Source organism: Coccinella septempunctata, chromosome 7 (assembly GCF_907165205.1).
Source record: "Coccinella septempunctata chromosome 7, icCocSept1.1, whole genome shotgun sequence".
Taxonomy (NCBI): Eukaryota; Metazoa; Arthropoda; class Insecta; order Coleoptera; family Coccinellidae; genus Coccinella; species Coccinella septempunctata.
This window is the reverse complement of record NC_058195.1, coordinates 19,688,204-19,704,858: the sequence shown is the minus strand read 5'-3', so window position 1 is coordinate 19,704,858 and position 16,655 is coordinate 19,688,204. Positions and strand designations below refer to the sequence as shown.

At 38.0% G+C, this 16,655-nt stretch overlaps 1 protein-coding gene across 1 annotated transcript in view; it reads left to right on the top strand.

Moving 5' to 3' along the window:
• Window positions 1-15,959, top strand: part of LOC123317101 (protein yellow) — a 98,965-nt gene extending 83,006 nt beyond the window's left edge. Inside the window, exon 5 of the mRNA XM_044903474.1 lies at window positions 15,184-15,959. Coding sequence (XP_044759409.1) covers window positions 15,184-15,856 — 673 coding nt within the window. The 3' untranslated portion in view covers window positions 15,857-15,959. The remainder of the gene's footprint in view (window positions 1-15,183) is intronic.
• Window positions 15,960-16,655: the final 696 nt, after the last annotated feature.

Genomic DNA, 16,655 nt, shown 5'->3' with positions numbered 1-16,655 from the left:
GCATCAGATGGTAAACGATGAGCAGATCATCAATGAGATGTTCGAAAGATCCAAGAGATCCTGCAACCTGATTATCTATGGTTGTGTTGAAACTGGTGGTTCGAAGCAGGATCAGGTTCGGCAAGATATGACGTTGATTCGGGAGGTACTGGCGGACTGTGGAATATCTGATGGAGCTGTTAAGGGGGTAAGACTTGGGAAGTTTGATCCCACGAAGCAGAATAGGTCCCGACCCATCAGGTTGCGACTATCGTCATCCGATGATGTACTGATCGTCTCAAGGAAATTCAGAAAAATTAAATCTCGTGGTAAATTTGCTCAGTTGTCTGTTTCTCCAGTCAGGTCACCCCACCAAGTATCTTTCTTCCAATGTGTGAAAGCAGAGCTGGATCGCCGTGTAGCTGAAGGTGAGACTAATTTGAAATTGAAGTACCTTAATGGTGTTCCCACCATTATTGTGTCCAGATCGGAAAACTAGATCGTACCAATAGGACTATCCCAAGTTCTAATTTGTCAGTGAGAAGTGTCTCGTTGTATTATCAGAATACTAGAGGTCTCAATACTAAACTGCCATTGATTTTTTGTTCATTGTGTTATTATAATTTTGGTGTTATTTGTTTAGGTGAAACTTGGCTTAGCGACTCTGTCTTGGATTTCACCGCCAGGTTATAACATTGTTCGCTGTGATAGAGAGTTTTTGTCTGTTGGTAGATCTCGTGGTGGTGGTGTTTTGATCGTGTTATCTGACCACATTGGATTCAGGATTTTGGACAATGAAATCTTGAAGAACCTGGTACCTTTGATAGATGTTGTGTTGTGCAGCTGCTTGGAGCCCTTCCGATTAATTATTTATTTGTTTGGTCTATATTCCACCTGAAATATCTGCCTCGGAGCTTGATATATTCACATCATCCTTTATGGGATCTTCTTTCGATGAAACAGTTGTATTGTTGGGAGATTTTAATGTTCCGAATTTTAGTTACGGATCGTCTAGCTGCGGGAAAGCAATACAATTACGTGACTTCTGTAGTCTTCTCGGTCTCAGACAAGATAATGAAATATATAACAGAGATAACTGAGTTTTATGGAGCACATAAATAACGTATCATCAAAAGCTTTAAGAATGCTAGGCTTCATTAAAAGACATATGCAGGACTTTAATGTCTCTTCTATTAAGACAATGTACATAGCTCATGTGAGAAGCATTGTTGAATAATCATGTGTTATATGGTCACGTCACTATGCAGTGCATATACAAGCCGTTGAAAGGGTCCAGAATAAATTTTTGAAATGGATAGGATACAAATGGGGATTAACCACGGATACTCTTCGTTATGAGGACATTCGAGATGAATTATCCCTTATATCCCTTGAACCGAGACGTCATAACTTTGAGATAATGCTGGTTTACAATTTTTTGCACAATTACATCGATTGCCCATATCTACTACAGAGGATAAATTTAAACGTTCCTCAGAGAAGTCTCAGAACTTGCGAACTATTTAACATAAAGTTTTGCCGAACCAATTATTTGATGAATAATCCTCTTGAAAGAGCATTGCGGGCTGCTGGTTCGGTGGAGATAGATCTTTTTCATGTCTCAATTTTTCAACTGAAGAATTATTTTAGGAATCTTGAGAGTTTTCACTGATTTTTGTTCATTTCTTCTGTTTGATATTGTTGTAGGTTCATTGTTAATGTGTAAAATGGCTAGTCCGTATATAATTAAATAAATAAATAAGTAAATAAATAACAAGTTGTTGGATCTGGTTTTCAGCAGTGGAGTGGTTGATATCTCTGTTACACGCTCGAATGTGCCTTTTGTCCCGGAAGATCCATACCATCCTGCGTTGGAGTTGGTTCTCAAAGAATCGCTTCAGGCAAGACCAGTTAACTTTCCAATTGCATGCAGTCGATCTTCTAACTTCAGGAGAGCCAACTTCCTGAAATTACTATCCAGTATCGAGAGTTTTGATTGGAATCGGATGAACAGCCTCAACCATGTCGATGTCGCTTTGGATTTCTTTTATGACAATCTATTCGAATTGTTTAGGAAATTTGTACCCAGTAGAACATATTCGAGCCGAAGACATCGATTTCCTGTGTGGTTTAACAATACCATTAAGCGAAATATTCGTTTGAAAAGCTTCTATAGATCAAAGTGGATAGCTACTAGTGATGTTAGATACCAACAGGATTATGTACGACTGCGTTCATTGGTAAAGTCGGAAATATCTTCAGCATACCGGGAATACTTAGTGATCTTCAGGAAAAAATGAAACAGGATCCCAAAATCTTTTGGAGTTTTATCCATCAGTGACGGAAAAATACTAGAATACCGGGTATTATATACAGTAATGGTGTTCCTCATGAGAGCCCTCAAGAAATTGTTAAATTTTGCTCGCCACTTCGCTGATACTGATACTGGGGCTGCTACTGACGATGATGAGGGTTCTGTGGATCTTGGTCGGCTTCCACCGGTCCTGGTACCTACGGTGTCAAAGGAAGAAGCAAGATTGATGTCAAAATTTTCTAATGAGTTAACAGCTGGAGATGACAGTAATCCATCATTCTTTATAAGAGATTATGGCTCTGCTCTCACCAAACCTTTGTCGATAATGATAAACTTCAGTTTAAAATCATGTTGCTTTCCTAATACATGGAAGAGAGCTCGCGTTGTCCCAGTTTTCAAAAAGGAGGATAGTTCTCAGGTACAGAATTATAGACCCATTTCTGTCTTATCAAAGTTTGCAGAAGTCTATGAGGAGGTGCTCTATAGGGATATCTATTACAGTGGTTCTCCATATTTGTCCTCGCGGCAACACTGGTTTATTCGGGGGAAATCTACTGTCACCAACTTTTCAACAGTTTCCCAGAACATTGCCGAGTGCTTCGATGATGGTGGTCAGGTCGACGAAAAGTCAGTATAAACATACTGACTTTTCGAAGGCATTTGACACTGTCGACCACAATATTCTTCTGAGAAGGCTCTCGTCTTTTGGATTATCTCCGGCATATGTGAGGCTGATCAGATCTTACCTAATGGAACGAAAATATTATGTGTACTATAATGGCTTCAGATCCTCTGTTTATACTCTTTTTAGTGGCGTGCCCTAGGGTTCCAATTTGGGACCCTTACTGTTCATTATTTTCATCAATGATCTCCTAACCAGACTCAGGTGTCCGGCATTATCATTTGCAGATGACCTCAAGTTATACATCAGGATACGTGATATGGCTGGTGCGGTCTTGCTCCAGTCCTCTTTGGAGTTCGTCTATCTTTGGTGCATGGTTAACGGATTAAAGTTAAACATGGACAAGTGCTTTAAGATTACGTTCACGAGGCAGATAAATCCATTGATTTATGAATATCATATTGCCGATAGCTTTATCGTTTCAAGAGAGCGAATGCGAGATAATGGTGTGTTGTTTGACTCTACCTTCAGCTTCGTTCCGCATGTGGAACAATTATGCGCTTCAGCTAGTCGAGCTTTAGGCTTTGTTTTGAGATGCAGTAGAGAATTTGATGATTTGTCATCTTGAAGGAACTTATATTTTATGCTTGTTATTAGCAAATTGGATTACGCACATTTAATATGGTTCCCAATCTATGAGTGTCACATCTCCCGCCTGGAGGGTATATATCGTACATTTCTGAAATATGTGGCATAGAGACGAACTGGCAGATATCCTGAAAGAGGTGCAGATCTTTCTCATGTGATGGGCGAGGTGAGGGTCAAATCTTTAGTTTAGACATGAAGAACGGTGTGCCAGATTTGCACGGAAGGTATTCACAGGCGAAGTTGATTCATCTTATCTTCTGTCAAAAATGGCACTGAATGTTCCTAGACTGACAGCAAGGTCAAGAACTACATTCTATTTGCCAGCAGCTCATACGAACCTGTTCGAGCTTGCACCAGTAAATCGTATATGTAGATGTGTTGATGAGCTTGCACTTGATTTATTTCGCTGAGTTCAAGGATCATTTTTGTTTTATTGTTTATTTTTGAGATTGTTTTTGATTAATTTGATGTGATTTTCTTTTTTTATTTAGGTTTATATGCTGAATACATTGAAGATTATGCTTTTTACCTTGTAATTGGGATCTTCCTGTTGGGTAAATAAAGATATATTATTATTATGACTTTCGCTTTGCGGATTTCACACTCCTCTTCAGAGGTAAATTCACTTATCCCAGATATCTCAGATATCAAAAGGATCAAGCTCTGTTGGAGCCCTTTCCAGGTTTTCGGGCTCGTGGTGGTGGTCGGGTCCGGGTCGCTCCTCGCCTCCCTGCTGTAGGTTGGATTCCTGCTCCACCCGCACTTTCTGTCGGAGCAGACGGTGTTCCTCTGCATTCCCCATGTACTTGCGTACAGTTCTCGCCGTTTCGAGCAGTACCGCCTTCTGTATGAATCTATAGATATTTTCGTCCAACGGAAGTTTCCTCAAGTTCTCTAGTAGTTTCTTCGGTATCAGGCCTGTAGATGAAATGTTCCTCGGAATCTCTGTATTTTGAAATTTTTTCAGTGTGCCTATCTAAAAGATTGTTATTATTTGGAATTGCCACTTCAATGAATAGTGCTCTGTCCTCATCCTTATTGAGCAATATGAGGTCTGGTCTATGGTGGGTTATTTTCCGGTCTGTGAGAACCGTGCGAACCCAGAAGAGCTTGTGATGTTCATTTTCCAACATAGCATCCGGATGCTAATTGTAATAGGGAACCTTTTTAGAACTTAGAAGTTGGTGTTTTAGTGCCAATTCTTGGTGAATCTTGGCAACAGCATCATGTCTATTTTTGTACTCCGTGCCCGCGAATTTCTGACATCCCCCGGTGATGTGCTGGATAGTTTCATGTGTCGTACAGCCATAACGACAGCTATCGTCCGCCACTGAGGCATCCTTGGCAATATATTTCATGTAATTTCTTGTTGGAATCACCTGATCCTGGATGGCGAGCATGAAGCCCTCTGTCTCAGGAAACAACCTTACGGAAATCAACCAGTAGGTCGACGCAGATATGTCGACGTAATCATGGTTGACCTCGTTCTGGTGCCTTCCATGCAAAGGTTTGCCAATCAGTTTCTGCATTTTACTTTCGGCAGAGTGTTCGACGGTTTCCAAGTGATCCTGTTGTAGCTTTAACGGTATTGAACTATCAGCAACACAAACTACTCGATGGAGTTCTGACGAAGCAGTCTTGCTCAGGAAATATTTTACCAGAATATTTTCGAACTACTCTGAACCAGACTATTCTGGGTTATTTCTGTTGTATTTTTTTGAGAAATTCATATAGGTAATTCAAAGGAAAGAAAACAAATTGTAAGAGACGAGGGTCTTTTTGAGTACGTCTGTGTATAAATGGCAGAAACTTTGAGACTCGATTCCTCGATGAAAATAACTAAGAGTACACATCATATAATATTTTTTCGAAATCGCCACCCTTCTACAACACTACAGAAGGTGTTGACGATTTAACTCTGTACTTAATGTGAAGCACTATTTAGTTGTTTTTCGCATATTTTTTTCAACCCCTCATCTCCATTAATGATGTTCTTATTCCCCACGTGATTTTTCTGCAATAAGTTTTTTGTAAGGAAGATATTTCAAAAATTCAGTTGCCAGGAACGTTATTCTTGTAACAGTATATTTGGAATGGCGATTACGGCCTTCTCGACAATTGAAGTAATAAAGTTTCTACTTTTATGACACTTTATGGCCCCCCTGTTCAAAAAGGTCCGGTATCGATCGAGCAGATTGGAATATCTTGATGTTGCCTTATTTGACTGTTCTTGTTAGAGGTGAAGAATAATTTTGTTTTAACTGCTTGATGTCTTATATGAAGTGATTCAATATTCAAGGTTATATGATTGTTTAGTAATCCGTTGGAATATACGATTGTTCCCATTCTCTTCGGACAAACTTCCAACTCAAAAATTCTATATAGAAAGACAGCTTTAGTATATGTACTTTTGAACATTGAGTGTATTAATTGGATACTCAAAGCTTCGAATGAAATTATCTTATGATCCTGAAATCGATATCAATTGGAATTTCTGATGAACAATCTGAAAAAAAGTATAATTGTGATTTCGGATTTTGTTAGTGAATAAAAAGTGGAATTTTTGTCACGAAAATAACCGGAGTAAGATTTTTTGTCTTGAATTAATTGTACAAAACACAGTGTTGAACATACGGGGTGTTAAACAATTCGATAGGTCCAAAAATTTTAGGGGCATATTTCCTGAATAATTTTAGTTAAAAAATTTCATATTGAAATAGGCACGCAAAAGCTTAGTAACGGACGATTTCCAAATCTTGAGCGGGTATCAAAAAACCTTGAATTTCTCTTCAGTTATGCGATTTCCAGTCAACATTCTCCTTACCGAAGAACTAACAACAGGGAATCAATCATTGAATGAACGAAAATAGGTCATAATTGCTCATAACTGAATTATAGATTCAAAATAAATCGATATCGAATTTTCAATAAAGAAGTGTTTATTCCTCGTTCAAGCTTTGTTAGACCAGGCACAAAAATGTTTCAGTCTTTTCGGTCCCAAAAATTCTGACCACTTTGAAAGCACTTGGGCTGAAGAAAACAGATTTCTTCTAGAATAAAATGCCCCAAAATTTCTCGACTGACTCAGCATCATATACTTTTTTTAAAATCCAATAGGCACCGCCACTTTACGGCGGTAAAGTTCGGCTTCAATCTGATGAACTAGGTTGTTCCTCTAGGGGGGTTAATACTCTTCATTTCGCATTGCGAGCTTCCCTACTAGACTTTGAGATAATATCTTCAAGGGCCGTGTGCATCGATTTATTTAAGGTCAGATTAATGTTAATACTCAATTATTTCTCTGAAATCTGTAGCAATTACCTTAGCAATCACCGAATTGACGTTAATACTGTCTTAAATAAGTCGGTGCAATCGGGTTTTAATGGGTCAAAAATTATTTTCCACTTCACAAAATAGATTTCATGAATTTATTTGCAACGGTTTTCTGCATTGTCTTCACAACTTACAACTACTGTAGACACACACCCACGCCTAGATGGGGCGACCGACATAGGTACCAAAAGTAAGGTTTCTAGGGTTCGGTTCTTAAACTACTCCATATGACTCACATTCCCTATCCGGGAAGGTTTAAATATCAGGAACGAAAATCGAGATGGCAAGAAAGTGTGGAACACTCCGACTAACTTAGCATCTTGAAACTGAGAACTAAAGAAGTATACCCTGCATTCCTTGAGGAACACTAGAACACGAGATTAGCATCTCGTTGGAAACTAAGATAAGTGTTTCTTCGTATTACCAGCATCTATCGTTTAAAACTAAGAAGCACTTTCGAAACATCGCAGTACCGGCAGCTAGTTACCTGTGACGTCGATGTGAATCCAGTGCGCCGCTCTTGAGTAGTGCCGTACTCCTGAACCCCCACCGCGCCCAGTGTCGCCTACCTATGTCCACGTTTTACCTGCATTAAGTGCGTCCCCGTCCCCGCTCATCGGCAAGTGCAGCTGCCGCTTACTGAATTAAGTGCGTATAACAAAAGTCCCCTTAACAGAACAATTGAGAGGATTTTTATTTGTTGTTGTTTGTTGAAAGTTATCGTTGGATATTCGCAACATACTGACTTTATTCGATTTCATACAACTACATATGGCGCAATGCCATCAACAAGAGTGGGATATTTTTGATATAATTCTATGATTACTAACACCCCCACTTATCCATATATCTATTAACACGCGTTCTAGACTACGACAAAAAATGAAGCCAAATCGTTGGGAGGAATCCACTTGTACGCATGCGCGAATTAGAAGTTCGAAAATGACAATCAAAATATTGGTTAGGTTGTTTTCATAATTGAAGTTGAATGATTGAATGAATTCGAATGATGATTTATTTCAAATTGTTGTACAAATTTTGAGAAGAATTTTATGTGAGGCGAAAGTTAATGAATATTAAATTCATCGAGTATGTATCCGTTTTTTTTAACTCTCAGATGAATTAACGAAAAGAGATCAAACCAAATAAGTGCATAAAAACTATTCAACCAATATCATTATGATTTGTGAAATACTAATCAAGTGCCGAAAAGGAATGGTATTGTCCATACTCAGTAAACTCAAGAGTGACATAATAACAAGTGCGTTTTATATTACTGTTTCATACATGTTTCAATTATTGCGTGTACGTGTATATATCACACTTCATCTCACCTCCTGAATTTCTCCTCTTGTAAATCTACTCAATACTCAATAAAAAATATTTTTGGGTCAACATTTAATGTAATATGTAGTTATATTATATATAAAAGTAAAGAGTGCTCATTAAAAGAGCCATGCTTCAATAGAATCAATACAATAATCAATTTGGCAATGAGAATATTCAGAAGATGAGAAACTGATACATATTAGTAACTACAGTTGAGCTTTATAGATATAGATGTATCAGAAAGAGACAGAGCTAATCAGGTATTTTTATTCTTAATATTTCTGCACAAGCGCAGAAGTCGATTCCGGCCACGGGCTGGCTTCAATTTTCGAAGTCCCATTATCGATATAGAATATAATAGATATATTATGCACTTATCAAAATAAACAAAATATCATGCATTCAGAATACCCAGCATATTCATAAACTCAAAATGTTTTAAATGAGGCAAACCCTTTGTCAGGATGTCAGCAGGCATTTCTGCAGTTGGAATATATTTAATTTTTATTATTCCATCATCAGTGACATTTTTAATAGAATGATAACGCACATCTATATGTTTTGACCTGTTATGACACTGTTGACTAGATGCTTATTTTATGGCGCTTTGATTGTCACAGTGCAAATTAATTACATTGAAATTTCCTGTTATCTCATGAATTAAATTTCTCAGATAAACAGCCTCTCTAGAAGCTTCTGACATAGCTGCATATTCAGATTCATTGACAGACTAACTGACCTTTGTTTGCGACTTTGCCAGGAAATTGCAGACCCTGACATTACAAAACAGAATCCTGTATAGGACTGCCTGTCTAAGGTATCAGATGCCCAACCACTATCTACAAAACCTTGTAAATTCAGAGAATCATTAGAATACTTCAAACAATAGTTTTTAGTGAATTTCAAGTATCTCAATACTCGTTTCGCATAATTATAACAACTCATATTATAACAATAATAATAAAGCATATGGATGCATACTGCTATCTTCGCTCTGAGAGTTAGGAAATTGAATTGGGTTGGTTCCCGTTTCTCTGTCAGATGTCGGTACGATGTATTTATACACCATACCCGCTACTGATATGGAATAAAAGGAGCCGGCAATTCATAGCATTTCGTTGACAATTGAGTTTTGTTGCTCTGACGAGGTCAAATAAGACCGAAACCATGGTCAGCATCTACTCTTGTCGACGAAATGAAAATTCTGGTAATACTTCGAGCGATGGTAGTTTGTTAGTTCGATTTAGATCGTAGCATTCGTTGATTTAATTATCTGCGGATGTTATGCATCTGAATTAATTCGTTTATTATAACAAGTATTGAATTGGCTGAGATAGCTCACAGCATAGGTTATATCTGGCCTTGTTAAGACTGCCAGATACATCAAACTACCAATGAGTTTTTGATAAGGAACATTAGGTAAACATTCTGTACATTTTTCAATATTCAATCTTGGTTCAATAGGAGTGCTTTGAGGTTTACAATCAGACATCTGATCAGAATTTTTCAATTAATTGTTCGATGTACTGCGTTTGATCAATGGTTATAACATTTTTCTCTTCGTTTACACTCATTCCTAGATACTGCCGAACAGGACCCAAATCCTTCAATTTGAACTGTGATGATAATATATTTTTTCTACAAGCGTGCGCGTTCAAGATTTTTCCCGCACGCACTCCAAGTTGCAAAGAGTCACTTTCCCAAAGAGTGCGGGAAAAACGCCTGCTATTTCTTTCCCGCACGCATTTGCGTGGACAGAACGTCAACGATGAGAAACCCTTAGTAACGACATGCGGAATAACGTCTGTCATTTTATATGAATTAATCAAATGAGATATGATCTGTCGCAAAATGGATACATTTATTTATTTCAAGCGCTTGTAGAAAAAATATTGTTCCTTACTCTTGCGGAAAATGTCTTGCCCGCACTCAATTGCTTACCCGAACTCTGCTTCGCATCGTTCGGGCAACGGCAGTTTCGTGCGGGCAAATATCACTTTCCGCACTTGATAGGAAAATAACTATTTTCTACAAGCGTGCGCGTTCAACCCTTTTCCCGCACGCATTCCAAGTTGCAAAGAGTCACTTTCCCGAAAGGTGCGGGAAAAACGCCTGCTATTTCTTTCCCGCACGCATTTGCGTGCGGGAATGGATTAGCAGGGGTTTTTCCCGCACGCAAATATTATAGATTAAATTAAATTCTATCATGTTTCTATGCACAGAACGTCAACGATGAGAAACTCATAGTAATGACATGCAGAATTACGTCTGTCATTATATATGAATTAATCAAATGAGATATGAACTGTTTCGTGAAATGGATACATTTATATATTTCAAGCGCTTGTAGAAAAAATATTGTTCCTAACTCTTGCGGAAAGTGTCTTGCCCGCACTCAACTGCTTACCCGAACTCTGCTTCGCATCGTTCGGGCAACGGCAGTTTCGTGCGGCCAAGTATCACTTTCCGCACTTGATAGGAAAATAACTATTTCAATTTTTCAGTTTCTTTATCATTGTTTGAAAAAATCAAGAAATCGTCTACATATAAACCAATGATTATCCTCACATTATCCTTAGTCCTTGTAAACAAGCATGGTTCATATTGACTATTGTTAAAACCTAATTCAAAAAGACATTTCTTTACTTTCTCATACCATGCCAGAGACGACTGCTTTATTCCATAAATAGCACGTTTCAATTTCAAGACATTTTCCCCACCCTTGTTTGCAAAACCTTCAGGTATTGACATGTATATATTCTCTTTCAGAAAACCATTTAGAAAAGCAGTAGTAACATCTAAATGTATCTCTTCACAAACCTTTTAGGGCTTTCACTCCCAATCTCTGAAACAAAATCAATTAAAAATGAAATCAACGATTTGCTCCTGCGTGAATTCTTGCACTAATTTGTCAGGAGCAAATTAACTAGAAAAAATTGTTGCCTGACAATGAACTCAAAATAAATAACGTTGAAACTATAATTCTTCGTAACGTTTCGGAGCAGGAGCAAATCGTTGATTTCATTTTTAATTGATTTTGTTTCAGAGATTGGGAGTGAAAGCCCTAAAAGGTTTGTGAAGAGATGCAAAATCCTCCCAAAATAAATTTCAATCGACATCTAAATGTGTTATGCTCATTTTCATTTTAACACTTAGAGCAAATAATAGTCTTAGAGTGGAATGACGAATTACAGGCGAAAAGGTACGATTATGTAATCTACACCTGGCTTTTGCGTAAAGCCTTTTGCCACAAGTCTCGCCCGATATCGCACATTATTGTCCGTGTCGAACTTTTTCACAAACACCCAGCGGCACTTCAATATAGTTACATCACCAGGGTTTTTCACCAGTTCCCACGCATCATTATCTTCGAATGACTGCAGTTCATCAGCCATGGCACGCCTCCACTGCTCCTTCTCAGGCCCCTCCATAGCCTTCGAGATTGAGATCTCCTCAGATGCTGTAACAGCACTGGATAACCACAAGTTGTTATAGCCGAAACGCTCAGGTTGTTTTCTTTGACGTTTCGTTTTAACACAAGGCTCTGGCTCTGGAACTGATGTTGTCTGGACCTCTTGCACCTGCAACCCACCTGGTGGAGATTCATGAAGTGTGTCTTCACCGTCACCATATACTGAAGAATCTGAAGAGCTGTCATTTTGACCTTCTACCTCTGGAACATAGGATGCCCCCACTGAATCGCTGCTCTTCTCCTCCATGCTTCTCTCTGGTGTTTTTCCACTATGGTGTGCTGTCTTGTCATCTGGTATCCATATAGCTTCTTCACTAGTTGTTATATCACTTGTCTCGCCTTCCATCACGATGACATCTCTGCTGGTAATGATGGTGTTCTTGGTGGCATTATACAATCTATATCCCTTCACATCCTCTTCTTATCCAACTAAGATGTGCTGAGTGGCTTTCTTATCCCACTTGTGGCGTTTCTCCTTGGGAACATGTACCATCACCTTGCTTCCAAATAATCTGATGTGACTAAGGTCGGGTTTTGAGCCATGCCACATGGTCAAAGTCTTTGGTACTCCTGATACAATGGACCTATTTTTCAAATAAACAGCTGTATTTGCCGTTTCTGCCCAAAATCTTTTGCCCAAATTTGCATCATACAGAAGGCATTTGCCCTTTTCAACCACTGTGCGATTAGCTCTCTCACAGACACCATTTTGTTCAGGTGTATAACTGTTAGTTTTTTGGTGAATAATTCCACATAAGTTCAAAAAATTTTCAAATTCTTTACTACAGTATTCCAATCCATTATCAGTGTGAAAGATCTTGATTTTCTTCCCTTGTTGGTTTTCTATCATAGATTTAAACTCTTTGAATCTGCTCAAGGCTTCACTTTTCTGTTTGAGAAAATAGATAAAAGTCATTCTGCTATAATCATCTACAAATAGCATGAAATATCTATTTCCATTAAGGGATTTCACCTCCATAGGTCCACACAAATCACTGTGTATACGATGGCATGTTTCTGTACTTCGTTCACCAACATGAGAGAAAGGCAACCTCATCTCAAAATGTACAAGTAGTACATTTTGCTTTTGTAACTTCGAACGAACCATCATATGACAAGCCATCTACGATTCCATTTTTCATTTTGTTCATATCTGTACAATCGATATGAGCTAGTCTTCTGTGCCATAATAGTCCGGTTACTGCAGGGGCTGCCAACATGTAACTCTGCGAATCTAACCTCAATTTGTAAACACCATCAGTTAAATCAGCTAACTAAAACATTATTTCTGTTATAAATATAACAATGTTTTTCTTTAAATACGACGTTGTTGCCGTTCCTGATGAGCTCGCTAACTGATAACAAGTTCGTTGTCAAACCAGGTACGCATAGAACTTTTCGACCGTTATTCGAAATTTCAAATCTGAAACGATTTCTACATCTCCGGAGCAATCAAGCGACACCTTTGATTCGTTAGCAACGACGATTTCCGGTAAACACGGCGAAAGATGAATGTTTCAATCCAATGTTTACAGTCATATGCGCACTTGCACCACTGTCAACGTACCATTCCGTGTTGTTGAACTTTCCGTTAATGAAAACAACGTTGAAAACACATTTATTGGCGTTCCTCCTCAACAATGGGCACTGGTCCGATAATGTCCGCTGCCTTTACATTTATAACAAACGATTTCTTTTGTTGTTGAATCTGTGACTGTCATTGTCTTCTTGTTTGACGTAGATGTACCTGGAACTATCACTTTCTTCGGCCTAGTGTTGCCAACATTGTTTTCGTTCCTTGCAACGAAAGTACCGCCAACTTCAGAGTTATTGGTGATTTCCATGACAAGTAATTTTGATTTGATGACGTCAGCAGTTATCGGAATTCCCGAATGTTCTATCGCCATTATCATTGGAGATGAACGATCAGACAAACCTGCTAACAACAATGATCCCACCCATTCGTCGGATATTGTAAATCCTGTGCCATTCAACCTTTGAGCTGTTTCGATGATCTGTGTGACATAGGTAGCCATAGAGTCACAACTATCTAATCTTATAGAAATCAAATGCCGAAGTAGGGTTATCTTCCTCGAAAAGCCGGAGTCATCAAACATGGTCTTTAACTTGATCCATAATGCCTTCGAACTTTCGGTGTTTTTAATATGCACGTACAAAGCTGGATCAATTGTTAGTATTAACTTTGCCTTGGTTTTGGCATCTTTCGCTGGCTTGACTTCGAAACCGTCCGGCGGCTTGATGTACTTGTGCATTCCATCCAAGACCAGTAAATTTTCAGCCGCAAAATACCACTCATCGTAATTCTCCCTGCCTTTTAATTTCGGCACACTAGCGATATCGTTCGAGTTCATGTTTCCGCGAATCAACGAGCACAATTTATCTATTTCAGAAAATAATTGATAAACTCGAGGGGCCCATAACCTATCAAAACTCGTTGGATATTCGCAACATACTGACTTTATTCGATTTCATACAACTACATATGGCGCAATGCCATCAATAAGAGTGGGATATTTTTGATATAATTCTATGATTACTAACTATTTTCGATTATAAATAAAATTTGTAGGAAAACCGACTCTTATTGTCAAAACCCCCTACAACGTAAATTAATTCTTCTTTTGTTTTATATCTGATTCTTTGTTTTTTTTATAAGGAATTTTTTAGGAGTTTATTATCTTATTGTGTGTTTCGTGTTCATTTTTCTTCATTATATTCTGAGTCTCATAACTATATTTACCTCGACTCTTTTCTGTAAATAAATAAATCATTTTTCGAGCAAGTAACCATAAAACAGCATTGCTCCTTGGTCCTCCAAAGAAAAACTGGCTGCTTCAGCGTGCGTCGTCTGCTGACCGGTCTCTCCGCGTATTCAAGAAGCTTTGAAATCACTGTGCTCTTAAATTTACTAAGAATTACGAATATTATATTTTTATGGTCAGAAAATCAGTAAACTACACTTCCTTCCCTCCTTCCTCTTCAACCTGTATTCGTGAACTCCTGGACATAGGCCTCTTTCACCCGTTCCATACCTTCCTATCCCGTGCCACGTTTATTCACCTCTTACCAGCCAGCATCCTAATATCATACATCCACCGTTTTTGGGGGCGCCTAGTGCCCAACAGATTGTGAATTACGCTCAACTTAATCTTATTTTATTGTATATAAAGCCCTGAAAAAGGTCCTAACCAGGACCGAATCGTTGACATAATGGAATGAATAGTAGATAATCCTTGTGTTTGCTAATTTCCCAAAACCCCTTATCATCTGATGAGGGATTAGCCTTATACATCGGCAATCAAAGAAAGTGAAGCTATTATTCCTTTTCAATACAAGTCATAAGAATTACTGTTTTTTTTATTATATTGAATTGAACTTGTTTATGTCATATGAAATCACTCGACTTAATTAGCCATTTTTAAGAATATTTTTCGTTTACATTCATCCGCATTGTTTTTACTTCAGGTATGGACTAGTGGTATACAGTTTGAAAAGTGGCAGGAGTTGGCGAATTTATGACCACTTATTCTACCCAGATCCGCTAGCCGCTGCCTATAAGGTTCACGATCTAGAATTTGAGTGGACAGATGGAATTTTTGGTTTAGCTTTGTCGCCATGGAACAAAGTGCAAAAAGACAGGATTCTTTACTATCATCCTATGTCCAGTTTCAGAGAATTTTACGTTAAAACTTCTGTTGTCTGCAATGAAACAGGTTGGGAGAAAACGAAGAACGCATTTAGAGTTATGGGACAAAGTAGGGGTAAATCAGGACAAGTATCTGCCTCTGCAATGGATAGGAATGGAATTATGTTTTACAATTTAGTGACCAGAGATGCCATAGGATGTTGGGATTCTAGAAAACCATATAAAAGAAGCAATCTAGGCGTCGTCGCACAAAACAGTGAAAGATTAATATTTCCCAATGACTTGAAGATTGATAAAGAGAAAAATCAGAACGTGTGGATAATATCTAATAGATTGCCATTTTATTTGTACAAGTCATTAGATAAAAATGATATTAATTTCAGGATAATGTCAGCTGAAATTGCAAATGCTATAAAAGGAACAATTTGTGAACCCGAGTTGGCATATCCAGATTCCTTCATTCATTTTTCTGGAGACGAAGATTGTTACTGAGGTCGTTATAAAGTTGTCGTTTACTTTTTCTACGAGAATACTAAAAACATCCTTTGTTATGTACAATGCAGTATATATATAAACAACTCGTTCAAAAATTGAATTTTTTTTTTCATTTAAGTGAATTTTAAATTTCCTTCTCGAACTTAATAATCGAATTCATATATCAATTCAAGTGTATCGCAGTAATTGAGCATATTTTTTCAATAATCACGTCGACGTCATATATGTTTTTCGGGGAATCTGGAGCTTTTGCGATTTCAAATCCCTTCTGTTGGGATTCGGTAATTTGTCAAAAATGTTAAAACAGTTAACCAATGTCATATTGAATGATTGTAGAGGGAGACTCACGGCATCGTTTGTGGGATAAAAGATTATCACGATGTAGTTGCTATTGACTAGTTGGATACAGATGGTGGAATGAAATTATCGGGTTTTGTAGTCAAAAATGGTTATAAAATCTGGGGGCGCGACATCTTGTTGATTTATGTGTGATGAGTACATGTACCGTCCTCTACTGTAACCTTTGATGTTGCTCATGATTTTGGAATTGATGATCATATCTCTAGCGAGATAATGTTGATCAGCCCTGATAGAGACGATATTTTCCGATATCTTGGCTATGATTCAATAAAAAAAAAACGTGGATTGTAACCATTATTTACCCGATAACTATTTTTTCCCATCAACTGATAATCAGTTGATGCAGGGATACATAACCATAAGGTCTCTTGAAATGTATACGTGAATCGAGGAATTTTTAAAGTGAATACTTCTTGCGGAGTGTTCGGGCAATGGC